Genomic DNA, 23166 nt, shown 5'->3' with positions numbered 1-23166 from the left:
TCAAAACAAGTAGACAGGGAACAGCAGGGACAGCGCAATTTGTTGAAACAACCGACCCTATCCTCGTGTAAAGTGTTCTCCACCAAACCAACAGGATTTCGTTTTCTCCAGTGTTTTATTTTTCTCTCACTTATTATTGAGGCCATTTCTGTCAGAGAAATTTAGAGTCATGGCAAGTGAGGGAGAAGTTGTCAACTCGCAGTCAGCTGCTGGGGATCAGCAAAATGGCGAGGCGCTGGAGAATAACAACATTGTTGTTGGTGGCGTGGAGATTGATACAGGCAAATTTGAGGACGGACGTATCAAACGAAAAGCAAAGAGGAGGATCAAGCGAAGCCCTAGTCAAGAGATGCAACAAATTAATGGCACGGTGCAAGTCACAAGGGGCTCTAAAAATATGAGAAAATCTCGAATGGGAAAAGGTCGTGGACTGCCAAAGAAGGGTAAGCATAGCGCATATCGCATGTGTCCACGTTTTTGTTATTCTAATTTGCATATCATTGAAACTTTTATGGATCGTCCTTCGAGAACAGCTCATTATGGCCTTCCAAAATGGCCAACTATTCGCTCCGTTTCAGTTTGTGCACATTATCTTGACATGTAGAGCTGAAAACGCACGTCTACTGCAGTGGTTGTTACATAATTGAAGGCAAAATTCTTTTGCTAGTAGCGGTCTATGAGATAGTTCGCTCTATCCCTTGTTTTTGCTAGGCAGTGTTCTGTGCAATATTTGGTGTGCAACGTTAAATCGTCATGAATCTTCCAAACTAAATTATATAACTATTGTTTAGACTTTGTAAATTTTAAAGTCTCCTAGGTCAGATGCATTGCATTTATTCATGATGATTGCGACCTGCGTGTAACACTTGTATGTTTATTATGGGCGCAGTATGGAAATCGTACAAGTTTTTCAACAAGTCGAAACTTCCTGTGTTTACATTGTATTACGTCGGATACAAAAATACATTGCACTGGGGAATGCCCTCTTTTCGGGCGTGGGGAACAAGTCATTGTTCGAATAAGTTTTACTAGTAATTTATTTTATTATGTATTGGATGGACAAGATGATTTATGTCAGTTTTATTACGACTGTAGTATATTACTGTATTATTGTGAGGATTTCAGAATGATAGTGATATCTACAGTGCAGTGTGCATCTATATCATCTAATATTGTTTTGTTGTCTTTCTACCTTATATTTACACTCAACAATTGATTAAAAAATCACAAAAACTGAATATCCACTTGTATAAATAATAAGGTTTTACCATAGACCCTCCACCAAGACGGTCTATGGTTTTACAAGTCATCTTTGTTATTGAGTTTTACAAATTAACATGTGACACTCACATCACACACATAGGAACAGGAAGATAAAATGCAAATTAGCAAGAACCTGTTGTGACATGCCTTGGTGGGGAGATGGGATGGTTTTTGGTTGTAGAGTACAACTTGTTTAGTTTGTCTTATCTGGTGGTACAGTGCTGATTAGAATCCTTGCTATAGAGACTATCAGCATATATGTCAACAAAACATAAACAGCAAAAACGTAAACAAGAGTAACAAGTAGGTCATGACACCAATTCAAACAGATGTTTGTGTTTATCAATTCAGTATGGTAATTCGGTGTTCTTTATCCCATATTCTAAATATTGTTTACAGGGTATAATGGATTTCATTTCATTGTGTATGTCATATTCACTGTCTACTTTTCTAAATACAGTTTAGCTTGGTTTATAGTCACTAGTGAGCAATATGTTGAGAACCAGCTATAGCAGTACCATGATGGTGTTGATGGAGGGCCATTGTTGCATCAGCACTGTTTACAGTTTTCAAGGTTGTATTTATAATTTGTATTGACATCACATGCATAGAACAACAATGAAAGGGATATTCAACAATTGGTACCTATGTTGTCATTAGTCCATGCATACATTTACATTACAACACATGTGTAGAATACTGATAGATACTGCTACTACACAAAAAAATGTAGATAACTTTATTAAAGTATTGGAGAAAGTTGTCATGGTGTCCCACTTGTCCAAGACACACTCTTCATTAAATATTAAGAAAGGAGTTTGTTGGGTGGAATGTATATTGTTGTGTAGGTATTGTATAGATGAAGTGTACAAAGTGTCAATATTGATTTTTGTTACCCCAACATTGAACAAGGCTGCGCAGCAAGTCTGGATGGCTGATAGGACTCAAGTGGCAAGGATTACACAACAAAATATTTTAGCTACATGTAGCGTATTATAAAAACTACTTGTGTTGCTTGCTGTGTGTGTGTGTGTGTGTGTGTGTGTGTGTGTGTGTGTGTGTGTGTGTTACAGTGTACCGATCTGTCATTGGTGTATGTACATTGTATGTATCAAAAATTATCATGACGAATCACCAAGTTTTGACAGAGACTTTGTAAACACTGTGGAAGGTAGCTGCAAATAATTGTAGCTTTTTTTTTACATTTTTTAAATTCTATTTCATATTTTATATTGTTGTGACTCACCATTTTTCGTTGAAATTTTTCACTTGCGGGTTTTGCAAACCAAAACAAAGCTACATTTCTGTCTACATTTCACACACACACACACACACACACACACACACACACACACACAGAAACACAGCAAGCAACACAAGTAGTTTTTATAATGCGCTACATGTAGCTTGTACCAGCAAGGCCAATCTAAAATCTCTTGGCAATTACTTCCAGGTTTTTCTCTTAAAAATAGTCAATTCCTCGCTACAATACCAAAATTGACTATGTAAATACTTCAATCAGTTCAATTTAATGTCCAAAACGGCGACAAATACTCAAAACCACAACACGGGAGTGCTACTTGGCAGTCTGTTACAATGTTGTGCCAGTGCATGGAGCATGCGCAGTATTAGTCAACATGTCCGCAGAATCTTAAAAGTTAGCTGAAACATCGAGAATATAGACCGATTTTCACTTGAAAATAACGCTGAGGAATCATTAATCGGATCGAGAACGACGACAATGTATAGTCTGTGATATAGGATATGCTCGACTTTCAAAGAGGTGAGGGATATTGTCTACCAAAAAAAAAAAGTTTAAAAATGTGCTCCTGGATCCTGAACACATTTTAGATGGGAGCTTTATTTAGGGTGATCTGTAGTGGTTGCAGTGTAGTGAGAGTGATATTGCAAAACTACAGTAGTGCATCTATCTGGAAGGGTATTGAGAGGATAAAAAATTATTTAACAAACATAGCAGTAAGTTGTATGCAAATTAGCAAACAGTTATTTGAGTCAAAGAATCTAATGGCACCTTTCCGTTATATTTTGTTAATAAGTATAACCATGGTCTATACTATAGATATTTCTGAGGTAGCTGCTAGTCTGTACATGATTTGTAGCACTGTATACATTGTACATGTATGTGTTGATAGGAAGCAAAGCACATTTCACATAACAGCATATTACCATCTGTTTACTACTGTACATGCATTGTTTGGGTTTATACATAGAGTTCAAAGGTCAAAGCTGTAGTTCATTCTGTCCTGCAATGCATCATTTAATGCCATACTGTCTAGGTTATGCCCCAAACATAAATACTAGTTTGTAGCACTGAATATCAGTATGAGTCCACTTGATGCAGGTGTGACAGATATTCTAATATGAGGAAGTATTTCACTTGCATGATGTCAGATATGTACATATACATGGCTTCCATTACACCACAATATACATTGCCAAGCTACATTACATGTTCCTGTACAAAATGACAACAAAATACAGTTCAACACATCTTGTTCAGAATCATGGTAGACGTTGTATTTAACTGAAAATTGGTTATTCTTAGAATAGACAACTTGACCTCCAGAATGATGATACACAGTGTGTTTAAATTATTTATCATTCTATGGATGCTTTCATACACACTTTAATCACTACACAGTATGAGTATAACTATAAGTATTATCAGTTTTCATTTCTGGAAACTTTTGCCATTACTATTATCTCAAGGAAACTTATGTATATATTGTTAAATCCTTACTTTAGTTTACAGCTGTGGCACATCTTACAGTAAAAACATGTAGTATAATTAAGAACTCCCCTGTTTTAGCAGAGGAACGATTTGCATTACTTAGCTGATGTACTGTTGTCCAGAAAACATCACTATTGATATGTAAATTATTTTATTTGTTGTTATGGTGAAGTTCTTGAAGGGGGTGTTTGCAGTAAATGCTCAAAGGAGAAAACAAATGTATTGAAGTACAGAATGGATTTAACCTGGGGGTCAGTACTGCAAACAATCCATGTACACATTCTCCCAACCCTGGCATGCTGTAAATCTTGTACATTGATTGAACCATATGGAAAGAGCAGGCTTTGCACATGATGTAGACATGTCATAAAATGACAAACATGTATAATCAGAAAGCTCCACCCACCAAGTAGTGGCGTCATTTATGTTGCTAGCCACGGGACTCTGTGGAACATTGATGAAACCAAATCCCCAACATATTAGTATTATTACGCTGTGATAATTTACTAAGGATTTGGAACCCAGTAAGAGAAGGTTAGAATCTGGTAAAACTTGCACAGATATTTGTTGAACCATACATGTAAATTTGCTGTTTAAAGCTTGTGCAATGACTTTGGAGCCAAGAATTTTATTTTATTAGCTAACCCCAATCCTGCTACATGAAGGTCCATGTTTGTGTAGTTTTACTTATATTAAATATTACATTGTCATTAACTGCAAAACTTTTACGTTTGTCATTTTGACCGAATATACATGTAAATTGATAAAACTCCAACCATTTAGCATGTCAGAGCAGTTAGAGTAAGCAAGTTTTATCTATGCAGTAAGAAAAAAGGTGATCTAGCCACACCAAAATATTTGTGACTCTTGTGGCTTCAATAATATAATTATAAGTCTTGTATGAATTATATTGCAACAGTGTGATACTATCAACATGTTAATGATATGAAATTTGTTTACCTGCCACAGCCATTATCATTATCTCTTCTGGTCATGAATTTGACCAGAAATGGGTATTTTGTTTGTACACAAACAATTACAAGTTGAGCAACACAGTATTACAGTAAGGTACCGTACTTTGAAGTTCATAATTATCACATGTACAAATGAATTGGCTTCCAAAGTCATTAAAGTTTGTCACATGTCATATGAAGTTGTCTGATGGTGTTTTGATATTATCAGTGACACCTTTAAGCCAGGTATACAAATGTAAACACAAACATTGTATACATACTGTACATGAATGTATATATATTGTGTATGACGATATTTCGTATGACAAATGATAGCATTGTACATTTACATGTATAACAAACAGCTGCATTACTAACATATGGTGTTTCCCCAAGATATAGGTTTGATAAACATGTAACAAAGATGGTGAGTAGTGCTCTAAACAATAAATTATATTTTACTGTGACAGTAGCAGGTATCTTGCTATCGTGGCCTTATTGGTAAAGTAGCATTGTATTTTGGGATGGGAAATAAAAGGTGTGGAATTTATTTTCAGTGTGTAGTCATGGAAGATTTTTAGCATGCTTTTTTTTGTAAGGAGAGAAATTATTCCTATTGACAACATGCTTATATTTACTTTCACTCCAAGTGTGAGAAAGGAGATATAGATAAGGCCAAAAAAAGAATTGTTTCTGGTCTGGACAGTTGGTCTAAAATGGTGCAACGACTCAGTGTTTTTTTTTTTTAAATTCTCAACAAACCTGTCACTCAGTCTACTATTTACGGCAGTTACTGTTCTTTTTATGTAGTACTTTTGAGCAAGTGTAATGTGGGGCAGATGTCATTTGCTTGTTCATGATTGGCTCTGCAGTTGTCTTCAAGTTCACTGAAGTAGGGAGGGTTATTTTTGTTTCTCCACGGATCTGCTGACTGCATGGGCTGGACAAATGCACATAAAAAAAGATCCGATGCGGGGGTGTTTAAATAATGTGTGTGCTGACCAGAAACAAATTTTTTTTTGCCTAAAGTAAATTGCCAATAAGTTTTTTCTACTAAATTTAAACATGTGATACAAAATACATTTATGGTCATGTCGAACACTTCATATTGGTATACATGTTGTACATAAATGAAATCCTCATTTTTTTTGTCTGTGACCAAGTACAGACAAGTCATACAATACGATGTATGTACATTTGTATTACGGTACTTGTCTGTATATGAACATTGAGTGATGATGAATTCAGAATAATTACAAATTAAAGGTAAATGTTCATGTAATGTGACCTAAATGCATATACGTAACATGTATGTACAGTAAAAAGTGAAATATTACCTGTATACATGGTAACATGAAATTTAGCCATATTGACACACGGGCATTTCTGTACAGTGCCTTTAGAGAAATGATGTAGATATTGGATCAGCAATATCCCTAACCTGATAGGAAGTCATTGACCTTAACCTTGACCTTACATTGTATACATTTTGTATTTGCCAATACTCCATGAGGTAGTTTACATATACCTGAAGCCCCACAATAGTACATGTTGTTAAAGAGTATAGACCAATGAAATCATAATTTTACATGTTTATCAACAAGCAAACAAAAAGTACAAAATACTGAAGCTTTTAATTGCCATCTGTGACTTACAATATATCTACATGTCAACAGTTTTGTAAATTGTAGGGTATGCATGTTGTCAGTACCTCAAGTACATATAGAATATTACTGCCAAGGTGCATCATAAAAATAATGAACATTTCATTTCTTGGTTTACACTATAACCTCTTGTCCACGCACTACACAATAAAGACATATTAGCAATTCAACAATTTTCATCCAAGCAAATGTAAATAACCCAGGCAATGTGATTTTATTGTTGTATTGTTATTAACACCATTAAGTTATTATCTTTTTTATAGGGTACAAAATAGTTATTGACCAGAAAACAATATTCAGAAAGCATGGTCAGCTGTTTTTGGAAGATGAACAAAACAATGTTTCCTAAATAGTTCACCTTTAACCTTTTGTAGTCAGCGAAGAAAACAACATTCATAGGCTGTTTGTTTATCAACAGTGTGACCTCATATATCAAGAAAGTGTTATTCACTGATACATGGCAAAAGGTTGAAGTGTAAATTGAAATTAAAAATGACCTGTCCTTGCTGCTGTCCTCCATGAATGTATACACACATATACATACACATTGTATGTGTACATTTTACATAAAGAAGGTCAGATAGAAAGCGGTCACTGACCTGCTCTAGTATTAGCTAAGTAAGCATGACAGGAATATATAAGTAGAATTGAAGGTCAAACATATCACATGCCAAATCAGAAATAATGTACAGAATATCAGTAACAGCTTTCACTACATTATTAATACATGTATGTTGAAGTGGTTGTACATGTAGTTATTTGGAAGGTGGTAAAATGGAGCAGATTTAGTTAGAATCATATACTTTGTGTCTAAGTTTGATGGGGAACTACTGTAAAACTGTTGGGGGGGGGGGATTTTATTTTAAATACTCCCTTTGTTAGCCCCAACGGTGGACTACTGCTAATTTGGTAGTCTAGATACAATGTTTAGCAGTCTATGTGTCCTGGACTACTGCTAATTTGGTAGTGTAGATACAATGTTTAGCAGTCTATGTGTCCTGGACTACTGCTAATTTGGTAGTCTACATGTAGATACAATGTTTAGTATTGTAGTCTATGTGTCCTAGACTATTGCTACATGTAATTTGGTAGTCTAGATACAATGTTTAGTACTGGTCTATGTGCCCTTGACTACTGCTAATTTGGTAGTGTAGATACAATGTTTAGAAGTCTGTGTCCTGGACTACTGCTAATTTGGTAGTGTAGATACAATGTTTAGTAGTCTGTGTGTCCTGGACTACTGCTAATTTGGTAGTGTAGATACAATGTTTAGTAGTCTGTGTGTCCTGGACTACTGCTAATTTGGTAGTCTAGATACAATGTTTAGTAGTCTGTGTCCTGGACTACTGCTAATTTGGTAGTGTAGATACAATGTTTAGTAGTGTATGTGTCCTGGACTACTGCTAATTTGGTAGTCTAGATGCATGTGTGCACTGTCTGTGTGTCCTGAACTACTGCTAATTTGGAAGTCTAGAAAATGTTTAGTAGTCTACATTTTTGTATGTCATGGATGACTGCTATTTTTGAGCTCTGCATCTGGCCAGAAGTTAGTAGACATGCATGCATTTTCATGTACATTGTACATGTATACATGTACTTTCACTTGTATATGTACATGTATTAATGGGCTCACAAGAATTTGTTAAAAATGAAAACCAATTCATAGTTGAAGTGATATTAATAGTTCAAATTAATTTTGATTCGGTAAATTTCAGCTGTTTATTGACATCTAGGTTAAGATTGGATGGGAGATGAGTTATTCTGTGTGCTTTACACATGTCATGTTAGTATCCAGGTACTGTGATTTTATGAAGCAGATACATGGTTGTAAAACTTGCAAGTAATTTAGATTTGAAATACATGCAAGATGAAATATAGTCCTCAAAGATTGAGATATATCAATTTTGCAATAAACTGATGAGTGATACTGTTTCGCTGCATAGCAGTGTGTTTACCAGTTCTATTTATAAATAGGTATTTATTGTTGAAAGTAAACTGAAGGTCCTACATGTACATGTAAGTGGCATGGTTGTTAATTTCAGAATGATTTATGTGGTAGTAGGATCTATGTCCAATGATAGCTATAAAACCAGCCTTGCCTGCAAAACAAAATAAAAGACTTTTCTTGGTGTAAATTACTGTAATTTATGATGGTGTGGTATATGGTATAATGGATGGAAGCTTTGAAGTGAAAACAAAGTATTTGCAAGCCCAAAATGAAATTTTTGTTAAAATTGTCAATGCCTGGAACAAAGGGAATAAGAAGATTATGTTGGCTTTCTGTGTGTGTGCTTACATGTATGTAGGAGATAAGATTGGACAGTTGAATCTGATTAAATCATAGAAAATGTGTCATGTATGTGTGCTTCAACTTGCATACATGTACATGTACAACTTACAAGTTTCAGAATATGAGATTAGAACAGTACATGTACATGTACATAATTATGTGTATATTGAGACAAAGGAGTGGAGACTTGGTTTCTTTCATGGATGTGAGAAATTAGGCTGGTGTTCTTGATTGAAAATACCCCAAAAACATCTGAGCCACATGTACTTGTAATGTCAGTGGAACTAATTTATTGTATTGTTGATCACTACATTTTCAGTGGTTCTGCCTTACATGCATGTAAGAAAACCCCAGTAACAAAGGATGGAAAGATGACAAAACATACATATGTAGCATAGAATTCTATACTTTCTACTGTGTATGTGTATTTTTGATGAGGAACTAATATGGCCATACGTGTACATGTACTTGGGGAACTTGTGTAGATTTTATCAATGTACTACCCATAACAAAAACAGTCTGTCCTTATATATGCATGAACAACAGTACATGTATGTTGCACATTGTAAATGTACACTTCATAGGGAAACAAATAAATGAAAGTGAATATATAATTCTTTCCTTCCCTGTAGCAACATTGAAATTTACTAGTACATTTTGTATTTTGTAATTGGTACATGTACTGTAAGGAGTTGTTTTGACACATCAAATTGGTTTATGCCCTCGTCAATACACAACGAAAATTGGTTTTACAGTTTGAAATTTCTCCAGGGTATGTGTAATAGCTGTATGCGCATGTGTTGTAAATTCAGCTATGCTCCCTGTAGTGAAATAGGTTATTTGTGAAAAAGGTTTGTATGACACAATACCAAATAGAGCCATAAAATTGTTAAATGAATCATTGACTCTTGAGAGAGAGAGAGAGAGAGAGAGAGAGAGAGAGAGAGAGAGAGAGAGAGAGAGAGAGAGAGAGAGAGAGAGAGAGAGAGAGAGAGAGAGAGAGAGAGAGAGAGAGAGAGAGAGAGAGAGAGAGAGAGAGAGAGAGAGAGAGAGAGAGAGAGAGAGAGAGAGAGAGAGAGAGAGAGAGAGAGAGGGTGTCATGTGTTTATATATTACACATGAAATAAGGCATCACATAGTAAGCAAGTGTTTTTGTTAATTTTAGGTGGAGCTGGTGGTAAGGGGACGTGGGGTGCACCTGGGTCAGAAATTTTCGAAGAAGGAGAGTGCAATGATGAAAAGGATCCAAATTATGATTCAGACACACAGGTGAGATTACGGTATATTGTAGTATTTGTAGACATTCTGTTGTAGTACATCATTCTTTACTCCAATTCTAGTCTTAGCAGTGTTTTTATAAGGTAACGTATATGGTAAGTGTAGTATCATTGTAGACCAGTACATGTGTTTTATGTGAAACATAATTTTTGGTGACAACATCCTTTGGAATTTTAACCTTTTTAAAAAGTTTAACCTCTGCATCAATATAATAGAATCAAGAGGATAACAGTAATCCTCCTCATTTGCAATCTTAAGCTTAGTTATAATAAATACACTTATTATGCTTTTAACTCCTACATGTAGGCTTGTACATTTGTATCTTTACTTCATTTTAGATTCACCCATAAAGAGACTTTGTCTATACAGAGACACAATTCTGACACAGTACTCTCAAGTCTGTGTACAGGTAGAAAGAAATCAAACACCAAATGTGAAAAATTATGAAAGAGCAATTGGTTGATAGCCCTGCAGTATTAGTATCATAAAATGTTGACATTGTACATGTAGGTTTGTGTAGTGCGTGCATGTGTGTGTGCATATGTGTGTGTGTGTGTGTGTGTTTGTTTGTTTGTGGGGGGGTTGAACATGAAGTTTACATGAATGATATTTATATTTCAGTTCCAGAAGAAAGATAACTATTTTTCTAATGTTGCACCACCACTCTCTGGAGAAGAGTTAACAGATTATGTAGAACCAATTATTCAAGAGTACTTTGAGCATGGAGATACTTCAGAAGTCGCTGTGAGTATACAAACTATGTTTTGTTGATTAACCACAGGTACATGTACATGTACATAGTTGCCTCTTTACATTAAATTTTGTATATTGTGTGGACATGTACATAGGAGAGTTAGTTATACACCATGGTATATTCCATGATATATTATAAGTAGATTTTGAGATCTGTACATGTACTACCCATGTACATGTAGTGATATACTTACAATGTATAGCAATACACAGTGCATTGTACTACCCATGTACATGTAGTGATATACTTACAATGTATAGCAATACACAGTGCATTGTACTACCCATGTACATGTAGTGATGTACTTACAATGTATAACAATACACAGTGCATTGTACTACCCATGTACATGTAGTGATATACTTACAATGTATAGCAATACACAGTGTAGTGTACTACCCATGTACATGTAGTGATATACTTACAATGTATAGCAATACACAGTGTAGTGTACTACCCATGTACATGTAGTGATATACTTACAATGTATAGCAATACACAGTGCATTGTACTACCCATGTACATGTAGTGATATACTTACAATGTATAGCAATACACAGTGCATTGTACTACCCATGTACATGTAGTGATATACTTACAATGTATAGCAATACACAGTGCATTGTACTACCCATGTACATGTAGTGATATACTTACAATGTATAGCAATACACAGTGCATTGTTCTACCCATGTACATGTAGTGATGTACTTACAATGATTAGCAATGCACCGTGCATCATTTGTAAAATACTATCATGTGTGCTGGATTCAGGTATATGTAATTTTTAAATATGTCTGATGAATTAAGAATTATTTATTGCTTTTGTCTGTCTGTCTGTCTCTGTCTGTCTGTCTGTCTGTCTGTCTGTCTGTCTGTCTGTCTGTGTGTGTGTAATGTGGCACCAAGCTTAAACTTCACTTTGTCATATGTATGTGCATGGCTTGCTTGCTACATGTATTTAGGGGAAGTGAATATCACTTAATACCAGCAAACTTATAATTTTTGATGACATTTACACATACCAAAAACAGAGTTGGTAATTATGACAGCTACATGTACATGTAGGTTTATTTCCTTGTTTCTATTTTGTTTTAATTCACTGTCTTCAATTACTAAATTTATATACCCAGGAATGCCTTGAAGAAATAAATATTGAGAAACAGCGACATGAATTACCTAAACTGGCTGTTACAATAGCTTTAGAGAAGAAAGCTGCACAGAGAGAGATGACGTCTGTCTTGATTTCTGACCTATATGGTAAAAGAATAGTGACAGAAGAACAAATGGCAGCAGCCTTTGATAATCTTCTTGGTGACCTTGAGGACTTATCATTGGATACACCAGATGCACCTCAAGTAAGTTTAAGTGAGATGTTACATATTGAATGTATGCCCCGGGGTGGGGTGACAGTCTTTCTGTTTTCTCAGTATTTTTGCTGAGGTTTACAAACTCAGTTACTAGACAGGGAAATTTGATAAAATTGACATTTAGGTTTTAACTAGCAAACTCTACTTGTGATGGGGAACCCTAGAAAAGTATCTGAGTACCTTGTATACATTGTACTACTTAAAGTTACAGTAGATGTTACTGGAGTATTATCTCTTGATCAGACAACCAACAATTCATTCATTGAAAATGATTAAAATTCCAATGATGAAACATTGTACATGATAATAAGGGGTTGATTTTATCCACATATAGTACAGCAGTATGTTGAAATCTCGTTGAGGCACTAGTTTTTTGGTGCAGCTACACAAATACATTTACCTAGAGATTATTTCATTACTCTTCAGGGTATATGTTATTGTTACAAGTAAGTCATTATATCAGAGAGAAAAATTTAACCCTTTCACCACCAGTGGCTTCATGGGATTGTTTGTTCTCCACCAGCCCCCTCACTAACATAATGTGAGAGTGAGTGTTAAGTAATCAAACTGATATAAAGATACTTAGAGTTTTTGAAAAATTAGGTATCATTTGAATGAAAAAATAAATTTTCTACAGCATAGTTACAAATAGATACATACATACATACATACATACATACATACATACATTCAAACATGACACACACACAACTGAAATATGGATTAAAGTAATACAATATTAATAAAACAAACATAGGTTGTTTATTTATTGACATCACAAATGAACAAAATTCGAAAAATCCGATTAAAAGATTGTCCATATCATGCGCAAGTTTCCTCCACTGACCTCTGCACACTGAGCTAATACAAATAAAAGTAATTATTGAGTGGTAACAAAAAGAAAAAAACAAAATAATCCATGATATAGCCAAAAATTACCTCCAGAACGTTAGCATGGGCATTGGCACAGGTCACAAGATTGCATAAATTTGAACGTTCAAAAATTCAACCATAAACTGCCATTGGCAGGAATTTAATGCTGCACTTACACAGAAGTAGAATGTGTTCCCATAGCTAAATACATGTATTCAACAATGTATTTTGAGTCAAATTCTGTCGAAATATCCAAAGAAAATGACATAATTTATATAGTAGACCATGTTATGAGAGCCATTAATTACTTCCGCCATGTTGAAATTCGATTTTGTGAGCGAAAAACGCACATAAAATTTTGATCGCTCGTCATTTGGATCGTACTCCAGATATCGTTCACTGCCATGCTTTCAAAATGGCTGTGGAGATAAACAAGGCTAATACACATTTGTGGAACTAGTTATGGCAGCAATTTTTGCAGCAATAGCTGCCATTAAACAGCATAACGGCGAGGTAGGTGAATGAACTTTGGCGTTCCCGCAATAGCGTGAATTAGTGGGTGCCCTAGAGCATTCCCGCAATAGTGGGAATTGGTGGTGAAAAAGGGTTGAGGATCCAAGGTGCAGCTAAAGAAAACATATGCTAAATACTGCAATGGGTGAATGTAACAAATATTTAGTCTACCAATGCCTGTTGATTCCATATTATGCATATACATGCTTTCATGATATTGTTGTCTGTTATCATTCAGATTGTTGGACAATTCATTGCACGTGCAGTAGCAGATGATTGTCTTCCTCCAAAATTTATCTCTAGTTACAAAGGGAAAGTTGACACGGACCATGCTCAGTAAGTGGACTCATGTCATATGTCATGTACTTATCTGATGTAGTCTAGATGCTACCAATGGTATCAACTCATCTCTTGACCACTGTCTAGCTCAATGAGAAACCATGAACTAAAAGTTATGTAAATGAGTAAACTCTTAACTGTTGGAATGATGTAAACAATGTATAAGTAGTGTCAAATAAACCCTACTTTGACACTAATAACTGCCCAATAAACACTTACTTTATCATTTGGCAAAATTCTGTGACTGATTAATAAAGACATGATGTTAATGACCATGTGAGTGACTTGAGTTGAATTTGAAATTTCATCACAGGAACTAGACGTAAAGTGAGATTCGGTGCCATGAATGACATCTAAACTACATGTACATGTGCAGTGTATGTCTGATGTTGATTGTATGTCATTGATATGTTGGGCATATACATCAAGTAATGTACCTTATGTTGAGCTTTGGTATGTAGACACTATGTAATGAAAGATTTTACAGTATAAGACAAAGCTATGATGTTTTATGGAGTCTGCATAGTGGTTGGGGTTTTGAACAGTCCTTTGATAAAAACTGTCAGTGATTCATTACCAGTTGAGTATTACATAGGAAAACCACAAGTTGGTGAATATTGTGGTCTTAGTTAGAGAAGGAGAGATCTGCTTTTATAATGCATTTAGATTAAAACTGCAACAGTGATTAGTACAATTTTTTCATTCACTGTTTTCTTTGTGTTTTCTTACCACAGGCTGGCTCTGAACAAAGCAGATACATTATTGAGTATGAAGCATGGAATGGTCCGTCTTGACAATGTGTGGGGTGTTGGAGGTGGAATAAGGCCAGTCAAATACCTTATTAAAAAGGTAAGGTTGCAAGAAGTTTGGCAAGTAAAGGGGTATACTGTCACATAGCCAGTCACATTTGCATGATAACAGTAATCTAGCTAAGATGACTTTTACAGAGGTTAATTGTAGCAAACCCAATTTTTGACATCTACATGTATGCAAGCCATACCATCAGTTATGTATGATTAGTTGTAATTTGGTCGTACATTAACAGACTTAGTGGCTTCTTATAGTTGATAAATTGTGGTTTAGTCGATATACAAATGAGTTATAAAAACATGAAGCTACTAGGTAACTAATTTATCTAGGAGATACTGCCTCACTCCACACACACACACACACACACACACACACACACACACACTTAAAGGCAGACACATTCCTAGTCTTGCTGCTAGACGTTCGGGCTTTCTTTCGATGCTATAACTATAAGCGAACGAAGTTCGCATGTGAGGGCCTGCCCCGAACAGTCTAGCGAATGTCATTTTCAGACCGGACATTCCATTGAGATTACATTGAGTGGTGGGTTGGGCCATCTATGCATATATATACTTTAATATATTCAATAACCTATGACCTCGGGGAATCTCTGCATGCAAGTGTTGACAAACACATTTAAGTCATTACTATGGCTTATCGGTTTATGGTAATTGTGAGTTTGATGAGTGTGTGGACGTTGTCATTCACACATTTCAGTTAACGCATTGGTGGTTATTTATACAAGCCCCTCCTTAAGATGAATATGCATGAAAATTTAGCTATTGAGTATTGTCCTCTGTTTGTGCTTGTCGCTAATACGGTTCTCTGATTGGCAGTTATTTATATCCTGATGACATTCGCTAGACCTCGGATGTTCCATCCTCGATAGCGTTGTTCGGCTGTGTGTCGTATTTTATCGGAAGAACATCCGAGGGCTAGCTGATAGACTAACACATTCCTAGATAAACACACATTCACACACACCCTTGTACCACCAGTGACACTGACATTGTTATCTCTTCCAGATGGTACTTCTTCTGAAGGAGTATCTTTCCTCAGGGGATATTATAGAAGTAGAGCGCTGCTTGCAGGAATTAGATGTTCCGCATTTCCACCATGAACTGGTATATGAGGTGAGAGTATAGTAATTGTCAGTTGTGTAACAAATGTTATAAATGTCATTTCAACTGACTTCAGGTAAACTTTGAGTAAGCTGTAGTGGGCATGTGAATGCTACATGTATGGTAACTATTATTCCTTTATCCATATACATGTATGTCTATAGTATATACATATATACCACAAATAGCATTTTGTCTCGGCTGTTGACACTCGAATTAAAGAAATTGGACTGTTGGGCTGTGGCCAATATTATTTCCGATTTGTTAGTGACCTATGGACACTATTATGCTAAGGGAACGAACCATGGAGTCACTTTTCAGATAAATAATTTACTAGTACTGTCTCAATAATGTGACATTATTTACTTGTAGGCTATTGTCATGGCGATTGAAGATACAGGTGAAAGGGCGGCCCAAAGCATAGCCAAGCTCTTGAAATCTTTGTATAGTAGTGTTATTGTTACATGGGATCAATTAGTAAGGGTAAGTGAATAAACAGTTATAATGTAAAATTAAGGACAGTGTTCTGTAATACAATATTCCAATTTTTGGGTATCAGCTGTTATAGCAGAAACCTAAGTTTAACAGCTGTATGGTAACATTTCTACAGGACCAAGCAAGGTCATTGTCAGGTAATATAAAATACCAACTAGTGGGTTTCGGGTGATAGCATGGACCTAAATTTTAGTCACTCTTTTCAGCTGGTACTAGATTGCGGTTTGTAGTTGCTATAGTAGTACTATAGCTAGATAATGGCCAACTTCAGACCTGAAACATTTGCTCTAATTATGAATAGTTTGTTTTGAGATGTACACTTACAGTACATCAGAATGACAACCCTTGCTGCCATTCACTAAGCTAATCTATGAGTTTGGCAAGTTCAAGTGTACTTACTGTTACATTGAACATGTTACATGTAGTAAGTTATAAGGTGCAGTATACAAGAACACAGTATGGCAAACAAGCGGAACTGTGTGTTTACAATAATTATAGACTGTTTTAATGACAAATAGATGTCTATTTTAGACTTGGGTGGTGGAAAGATTTCTATCACACAGTGATACAATACAAAAGAAGTGCAAACAGTATGCAAAGAATATTATCATAAGTTATAACTACCATGACATTAGTAGAAGTTTTCTTACATGGTCTTGTGGCACTGACAGGAGTGTGTTGATATTTACAGGGTTTTCAGCGTGTATTTAATGCCCTCCCAGATATTTGTCTGGATGTGCCTTCTGCCTACTCTCTAATGGAACGTTTTGCCGATATTTGTGTTACTGAGGAATTAATGTCCGAGAAGATGAGAGCCAGAGTACCAGTAAGGTAAGGAAAAAGAAGATGGAAGATACACATGTAAAAATCGAATTTTTTATGTCATCTGAGTGAACAGTGCCCTCTAGTGGTATGAATTGGATTAGGTGTGTAGGTGACATGAATGCTGAAAGTCAGTAAAAGGGTGTACAGGTCATCCCATGGGTTATTCCTTCAGTTACATACAAATTACATGTTATTGCATTGCCTTTTCATACGTTGCTACAACTATGACATTTTCAAACACTTGAGATTTCACACACTGGTACTTCAAAAACTTGTTTAGTAAACTGTAGATTTGGACATATTCACACATATTTAGCTTTCAGTGTGAATAAATCCTCTTTCTCCCGACTATTAATTAGTTGTTTACAAATAACACCCCTTTAGGAGAAAGAGGATTAATCATATTGGTTATTACAACAGTATTTAAATCTGGCACCATGAAAATATCTCTAAAATTTGGAGACTCGCATAAAGCAGTGTCCACTCATTGCTTACAATGCAAATAAGGTGTATGCTAGGGAGTCTAACCCTGCTCTTATTCGTAGCCTGACCGAATCCTAACTCCCTAGCTGAAACACAAATGTGAATCTATGATACAGTCAGTCCACTCTTCTACATTTCTGCTCCAAAAGTATACATTTTTACTTTTTCTTTCTGCATTGATTTACAGGGGTCGTAAACGCTTTGTGTCTGAAGGAGATGGAGGCTTGGTTAAGGAGTCTGTTTTCTGAGTACAGTATTGGTAACGCATACCCCCCACCTTGTGTTTTGATGAGTGTTTCAAGTTACTGCTGGTACAGACTGGTATTGGGGTGTCATCTTTGGAAGTGTTTAATTTGCTGAAAACAAGTTTAAAACTGTCACATATTGTGATACTTACAATGAAAATACTGACAAGAGAAGTAAATTTGATAGTAGGGATTCACTTGCATGTCTTTGATTTGTTGATTCAATATAAATGGGTCTGAAATCTAGATTTAAAACTTGGGCCCTGAATTACAATGTCCTTACAGTGTATATGGACGTGTGATCAATTGTTTACTGGGTTTGTTGGTCCACTTTGATAAAAACAATGAACTATAGTTACCAGTACTTACTTGTATCATGAAGAAAAACTTGTGTTAACTTGTGTTCTTACAGCTGATAATTCATTGAATATTGTACATAACATTACATTAGCTTTACAATAGATACCTTATACTGTACCAATTACTAGTACTTGTTACTTGAAGCACAGTGATTCTGTGATCTTGGTCACTGCTTTCTCTTTCAGCTTCTCTGTTCACAAGAAAGAAAGAAATTAAAGATGGCAAGAAATGGCCTTTTGTCAAATATTCTTTTGTTGGGTTACACTTACATATACTATATAGATCAAAATACAAAAAAAATTACACATTTTAAAAGAAAAAAGAACAAAACTTAATTGATAACTGAATAAAAATTTACAAAATGTGTCTTCGGCAAAATACTACCAACAAAAAAAACTTCCCTATTTGTTTAGTTATTAAGCTAAATGTCTTCTATGTTGTCAAATCTTTATTTTCTTGGCAAAATTATGAAGTTTGTAAAGACAAATGTGAAGATATAGTAGTACATTGTAAAGCATATTATCCAATGTCTGCTAACAAATAAATGTTTAGATTTCTTAGAAAGGACTTATATATTCTAAATAATAAAACTGTGTTTATCAAATTGGTAGGTGGTGTAGAGGAGATAGTTTGACTACTAATTGTATTCAATTTGGCAGAGTTAAAGTACATAAAAGTCATATCTCAGTGTAAAGCACTATTGTACAAGATCTTGTTTCCAGTAGTGAATAAATCGCTGAATGACCCAGTCACAAATACTTGATCACACGTCCACCAAATACAGTGTGTACACTTGTAACTTTCACCTGCAGAAACTTCTTGAAATTATCTTTGTGTATGTTTTACTTGGAAGTGCCATGAGATTATAAATGAAAGAAGGAAAAAATTTACTGGTATTGTTTTTTTCAGATCATATTGTATAAGTACCTTGGGTTTTCTGATAGTCAAAGTTGTGTGGATTCTGTTGTACAGAGAGCTTTTCTGGATATAGTTTTATGGATAAGGAAATTAAAGAGGGTGAGATGCATATATTTTACTACTCATAAAGCAGTCTGTGAGAAGTAAACACAAAATATTCTATGTCTATAGTTTGTTCAGACCATTGTTCTATTGACCATTCCACTCTGTTTCATTCTTTGCATTTTGTTATCTGTTATCAGCCATTTCACCAAGATATGTTGAACTTTGACATCACAATCTTGTATTACCCATGCAATAGATTTTATTGTTATCATGTACCCTGAGAATAATATTAACTGATTGATTTGTGTGATGCACCATCTGTATTTGAGGTGTTCTGGCCTCATGAATAATTCTTTATCAGAAAATGTTTTTGGTAAGGTTTCGGACCAGAAGGAGGAGTAAGGTTAAAATTGGCTAGATCTCCATAGTTATACCACATGTGTTGGTATGGAACCTCAATGTTAGACCTGGGGAACTCCGATAGATTTTGCCAACTTACCACCCTTAACAACAACACTGATAAGGGAAGCTTATACAAAGATGAGTGGTTAATGGAATCGCCATGATGATGTGTTTGTCCTAGTGTGATGCACTGCATATATGGGTTCAGTTGCCACAGATCAAGTCACTCAATAGACAGTAACTTAGATATGTCGTGTTACGCTGATTTCACAGCCCTGCTGTGTGAGAGGGGCTGACCAATGTGTGGGGGCACCATGTCATGGCATACCTTACAGACTCAGGTTTACTGGTTATTGTTTGATTTCTACCTCTGTATTTATCTTCTCAAAGCCAATCAGTTAACATGATTTAATGAGTTTGATGTTATCCTAGTGTACTGACTAAGTGATGATAATATATATGCTCACCACATATAGCTGTTGTCCCCCATTAAGACATGGAGGCAAAGCATGAAATGTTTCATAGACACTCCCTACTGCACAAAGTTAAGATGAACTACCAGGTAATATTTCATTTGTGTGGCGAGTGTCTGTGCTGTCTACTTCTATTTCTACAAATCTCAGTATGTTTATATAACTGGATTGGACTTAAACAGTGATGGATACTGTATACATGGTATTCCTATGTTACTATATTATTCATATACCATTAATTTGAATGTTACAGAGACTTCATATTTCACTAAAAATGTAAGCTAGTGATGTATTGACAACATTTTATTGTTGTACGCAGACTAGGTTAATACAATATTACAAGTGCTATATTTGATTTTTTGGTCCACATTTTATCCCCTCATCTACTCAAATTGGGTCTCATTTTCCATGCTTGTTATACTGCCTATTGTAACTGCATTTTCTTTTTAAGATCAAACTTCCCCAGCTAGAATGAACTTTACCGTACATGGTATAGCTATTACCAAGTTTTTGAACATTACAAACAAAAATATGCATGTTGTTATTTCTTTCAACCTTCAAATTCAAATGTTTTATTTAGGAATTCCGTAATTCCTGACTTTACCTTCAATATTAACATGAAGTTTGTGATGCTAGGGCTAGTCAAACATTACAAGTACTAATCAAAGAGCACATTACATAGATTTTTGCTAAAAGATAATGATTAATTCACCAATATCTGAATGTCTAGGTTTGAGAAATCTGAGGAAGTAATATTGAATCAGTGATGTAATAGTTTATATTCTAACAGTTCAAGCAGCATTGGTCTTTGTATATTGTACCATGTATGGTTTCTACCTGCTACTCTAGTAACCCTTTGTTCTTTAATGACCTTAGCAAGTGTCCAGGTGTTGACACTTATTATGCACAGTTTTATTTGATCTCACATTGATGGGTTTTCTTTTTTAGAAATGAAATTTGTGATCATATCCAATAGCAAGTATTGTTGCACTGCACATTTTTTCCACTTCCCAGATGTGGCAGGTTTCCCATGATCTGAACTAAATCTGTTGAAGGTCTTGCAAGAAACTGTATGATGTTTAGTGTTACATTTGTTCAATTTTACTTTTTTCTGAGAGTGTAGTCATTATCTGGCTTCCAGTGTATTTGAAACCTTGCAGCAGTGTTGGAAAAGAAACTGTAAGAAAGTGTAAGAAGCAGAAAAACTGCTTACATACATGTTCATCATATATTCATTTGTGTCAAAATGATTTGCAGGAACAAACTATTAAAAGTATGTTGCACCACAGGGGGCTGCAGGCTATGTAGTGACCCTACCAATAAAATGTATCAATATCCACATTTTCCATAACATCTTTGTGCTTGTGTAATGTTTACTCCTCAAATAAAAATTTACAAACATTTAAGATTGTTTGGTTCATACATACTTTCAGTCCCCCCCCCCCCACACACACACATCAAGTATAACTACAGACTAATATAGTGATGGGTAATGTGTGTGTGTGTGTGTGTGTGTGTCAAGGTAATAAAATGTTCAATGTGTAATTTGGTTTGTACAGTCGTGTGTTGGGGCTATGAAGGGTTAGATGTGTAGTTTGGTGTGTGTTCTGGATATGAAGGGTTAGATGTGTAGTTTGGTGTGTGTCCTGGGTATGAAGGGTTAGATGTGTAGTTTGGTGTGTGTTCTGGATATGAAGGTTTAGATGTGTAGTTTGGTGTGTGTCCAGGGTATGAAGGGTTAGATGTGTAGTTTGGTGTGTGTCCAGGGTATGAAGGGTTAGATGTGTAGTTTGGTGTGTGTCCATGGTATGAAGGGTTAGATGTGTAGTTTGGTGTGTGTCCAGGGTATGAAGGGTTAGATGTGTAGTTTGGTGTGTGTCCAGGGTATGAAGGTTTAGATGTGTAGTTTGGTGTGTGTCCAGGGTATGAAGGGTTAGATGTGTAGTTTAGTGTGTGTCCTGGGTATGAAGGGTTAGATGTGTAGTTTGGTGTGTGTTCTGGATATGAAGGTTTAGATGTGTATTTTGGTGCGTGTCCAGGGTATGAAGGGTTAGATGTGTATTTTGGTGTGTGTCCAGGGTATGAATGGTAGTTTGGTGTGTGTCCTGGGTATGAAGGGTTAGATGTGTAGTTTGGTGTATGTTCTGGATATGAAGGTTTAGATGTGTATTTTGGTGTGTGTCCAGGGTATGAAGGGTTAGATGTGTAGTTTGGTGTGTGCCCAGGGTATGAAGGTTTAGATGTGTAGTTTGGTGTGTGTCCATGGTATGAAGGGTTACTATGTGTAGTTTGGTATGTCCTGGATATGAAGGGTTAGAGTCCATAATACTGTTCTTCACCAATAGATTTGCGCTTTGTAAGGATCCGGAGAAATCTCATATTGAACCTATTGTATATAATGCTTGTAGATATATTTATTAGCCATCAGTGCCATCATTTTGTGCGCCCCCCCCCCCCCAATTTTCTCAGCCACCCTACTGTGAATTCTGCTCGTTCCCTAATTGGGGAGGGGGAGCAGAAAGTGGGTGGGTAGTATTCCACGTCTGATGTCATGCTCCTTTTCGTGATTTAGCAAAGACTTCAATACGGGTAAATACACGGTGCTTTTATTTTGATTAGTCGCTTTGTACATACCACACTTTACATACTATTATTGGTGCAAGGCTATACAAAGTCTTTGTCATAAACATCAAAATCTACCTACCTACTGCAGCACGCTTTTGCGTTACTTCTACGCTTCCATATCATGGTATGTGAAAGACAAATACGGTGTGAGAATAGAGTACATAGCTCGGTGCATGCTAAACCAAGTATTAAATCTTGATACATGTAGACCGACCAAAAGTTCAATTGGAGTATGTCGTAAATCTACTATCTAACACACTCTGACAAAATCACGACTTTCTATTCGTAGTATTATAATCTTTACAACCAAAGATT

General features: G+C 35.6%; 1 protein-coding gene across 2 annotated transcripts; it reads left to right on the top strand.

Annotated features, from left to right (window-relative positions):
• On the top strand, positions 1-21621 carry LOC144446413 (programmed cell death protein 4-like). 2 transcript variants are annotated; one of them, XM_078136171.1, is made up of 10 exons: positions 1-443; positions 10088-10191; positions 10828-10944; positions 12088-12312; positions 13949-14046; positions 14784-14898; positions 15885-15992; positions 16353-16463; positions 17167-17306; positions 17971-21621. In XM_078136171.1, exons 1-10 carry the CDS (start codon positions 170-172, stop codon positions 18029-18031), a joined length of 1353 nt encoding a protein of 450 aa, XP_077992297.1. In that variant the 5' UTR covers positions 1-169; the 3' UTR covers positions 18032-21621. The 2 variants fall into 2 exon arrangements, with proteins under 2 accessions (XP_077992297.1, XP_077992296.1); XM_078136170.1 differs by having other exon boundaries at positions 10822-10944.
• Positions 21622-23166: the final 1545 nt, after the last annotated feature.

This window comes from Glandiceps talaboti, chromosome 15 (genome assembly GCF_964340395.1).
Source record: "Glandiceps talaboti chromosome 15, keGlaTala1.1, whole genome shotgun sequence".
In the NCBI taxonomy this organism is placed as follows: domain Eukaryota; kingdom Metazoa; phylum Hemichordata; class Enteropneusta; family Spengelidae; genus Glandiceps; species Glandiceps talaboti.
The sequence above is the reverse complement of the archived record's forward strand: the minus strand, read 5'-3'. Positions and strand labels throughout refer to the sequence as shown.

Coding starts and splice junctions, on each gene's coding strand:
- LOC144446413 (XM_078136170.1), top strand. CDS start 170: ATGGCAAGTGAGGGAGAAGTTGTCAACTCGCAGTCAGCTGCTGGGGAT. Junction 10,192..10,821: donor ATTATGATTCAGACACACAG/GTGAGATTACGG, acceptor TTTATATTTCAG/TTCCAGAAGAAAGATAACTA. Junction 17,307..17,970: donor AGAGCCAGAGTACCAGTAAG/GTAAGGAAAAAG, acceptor ATTGATTTACAG/GGGTCGTAAACGCTTTGTGT.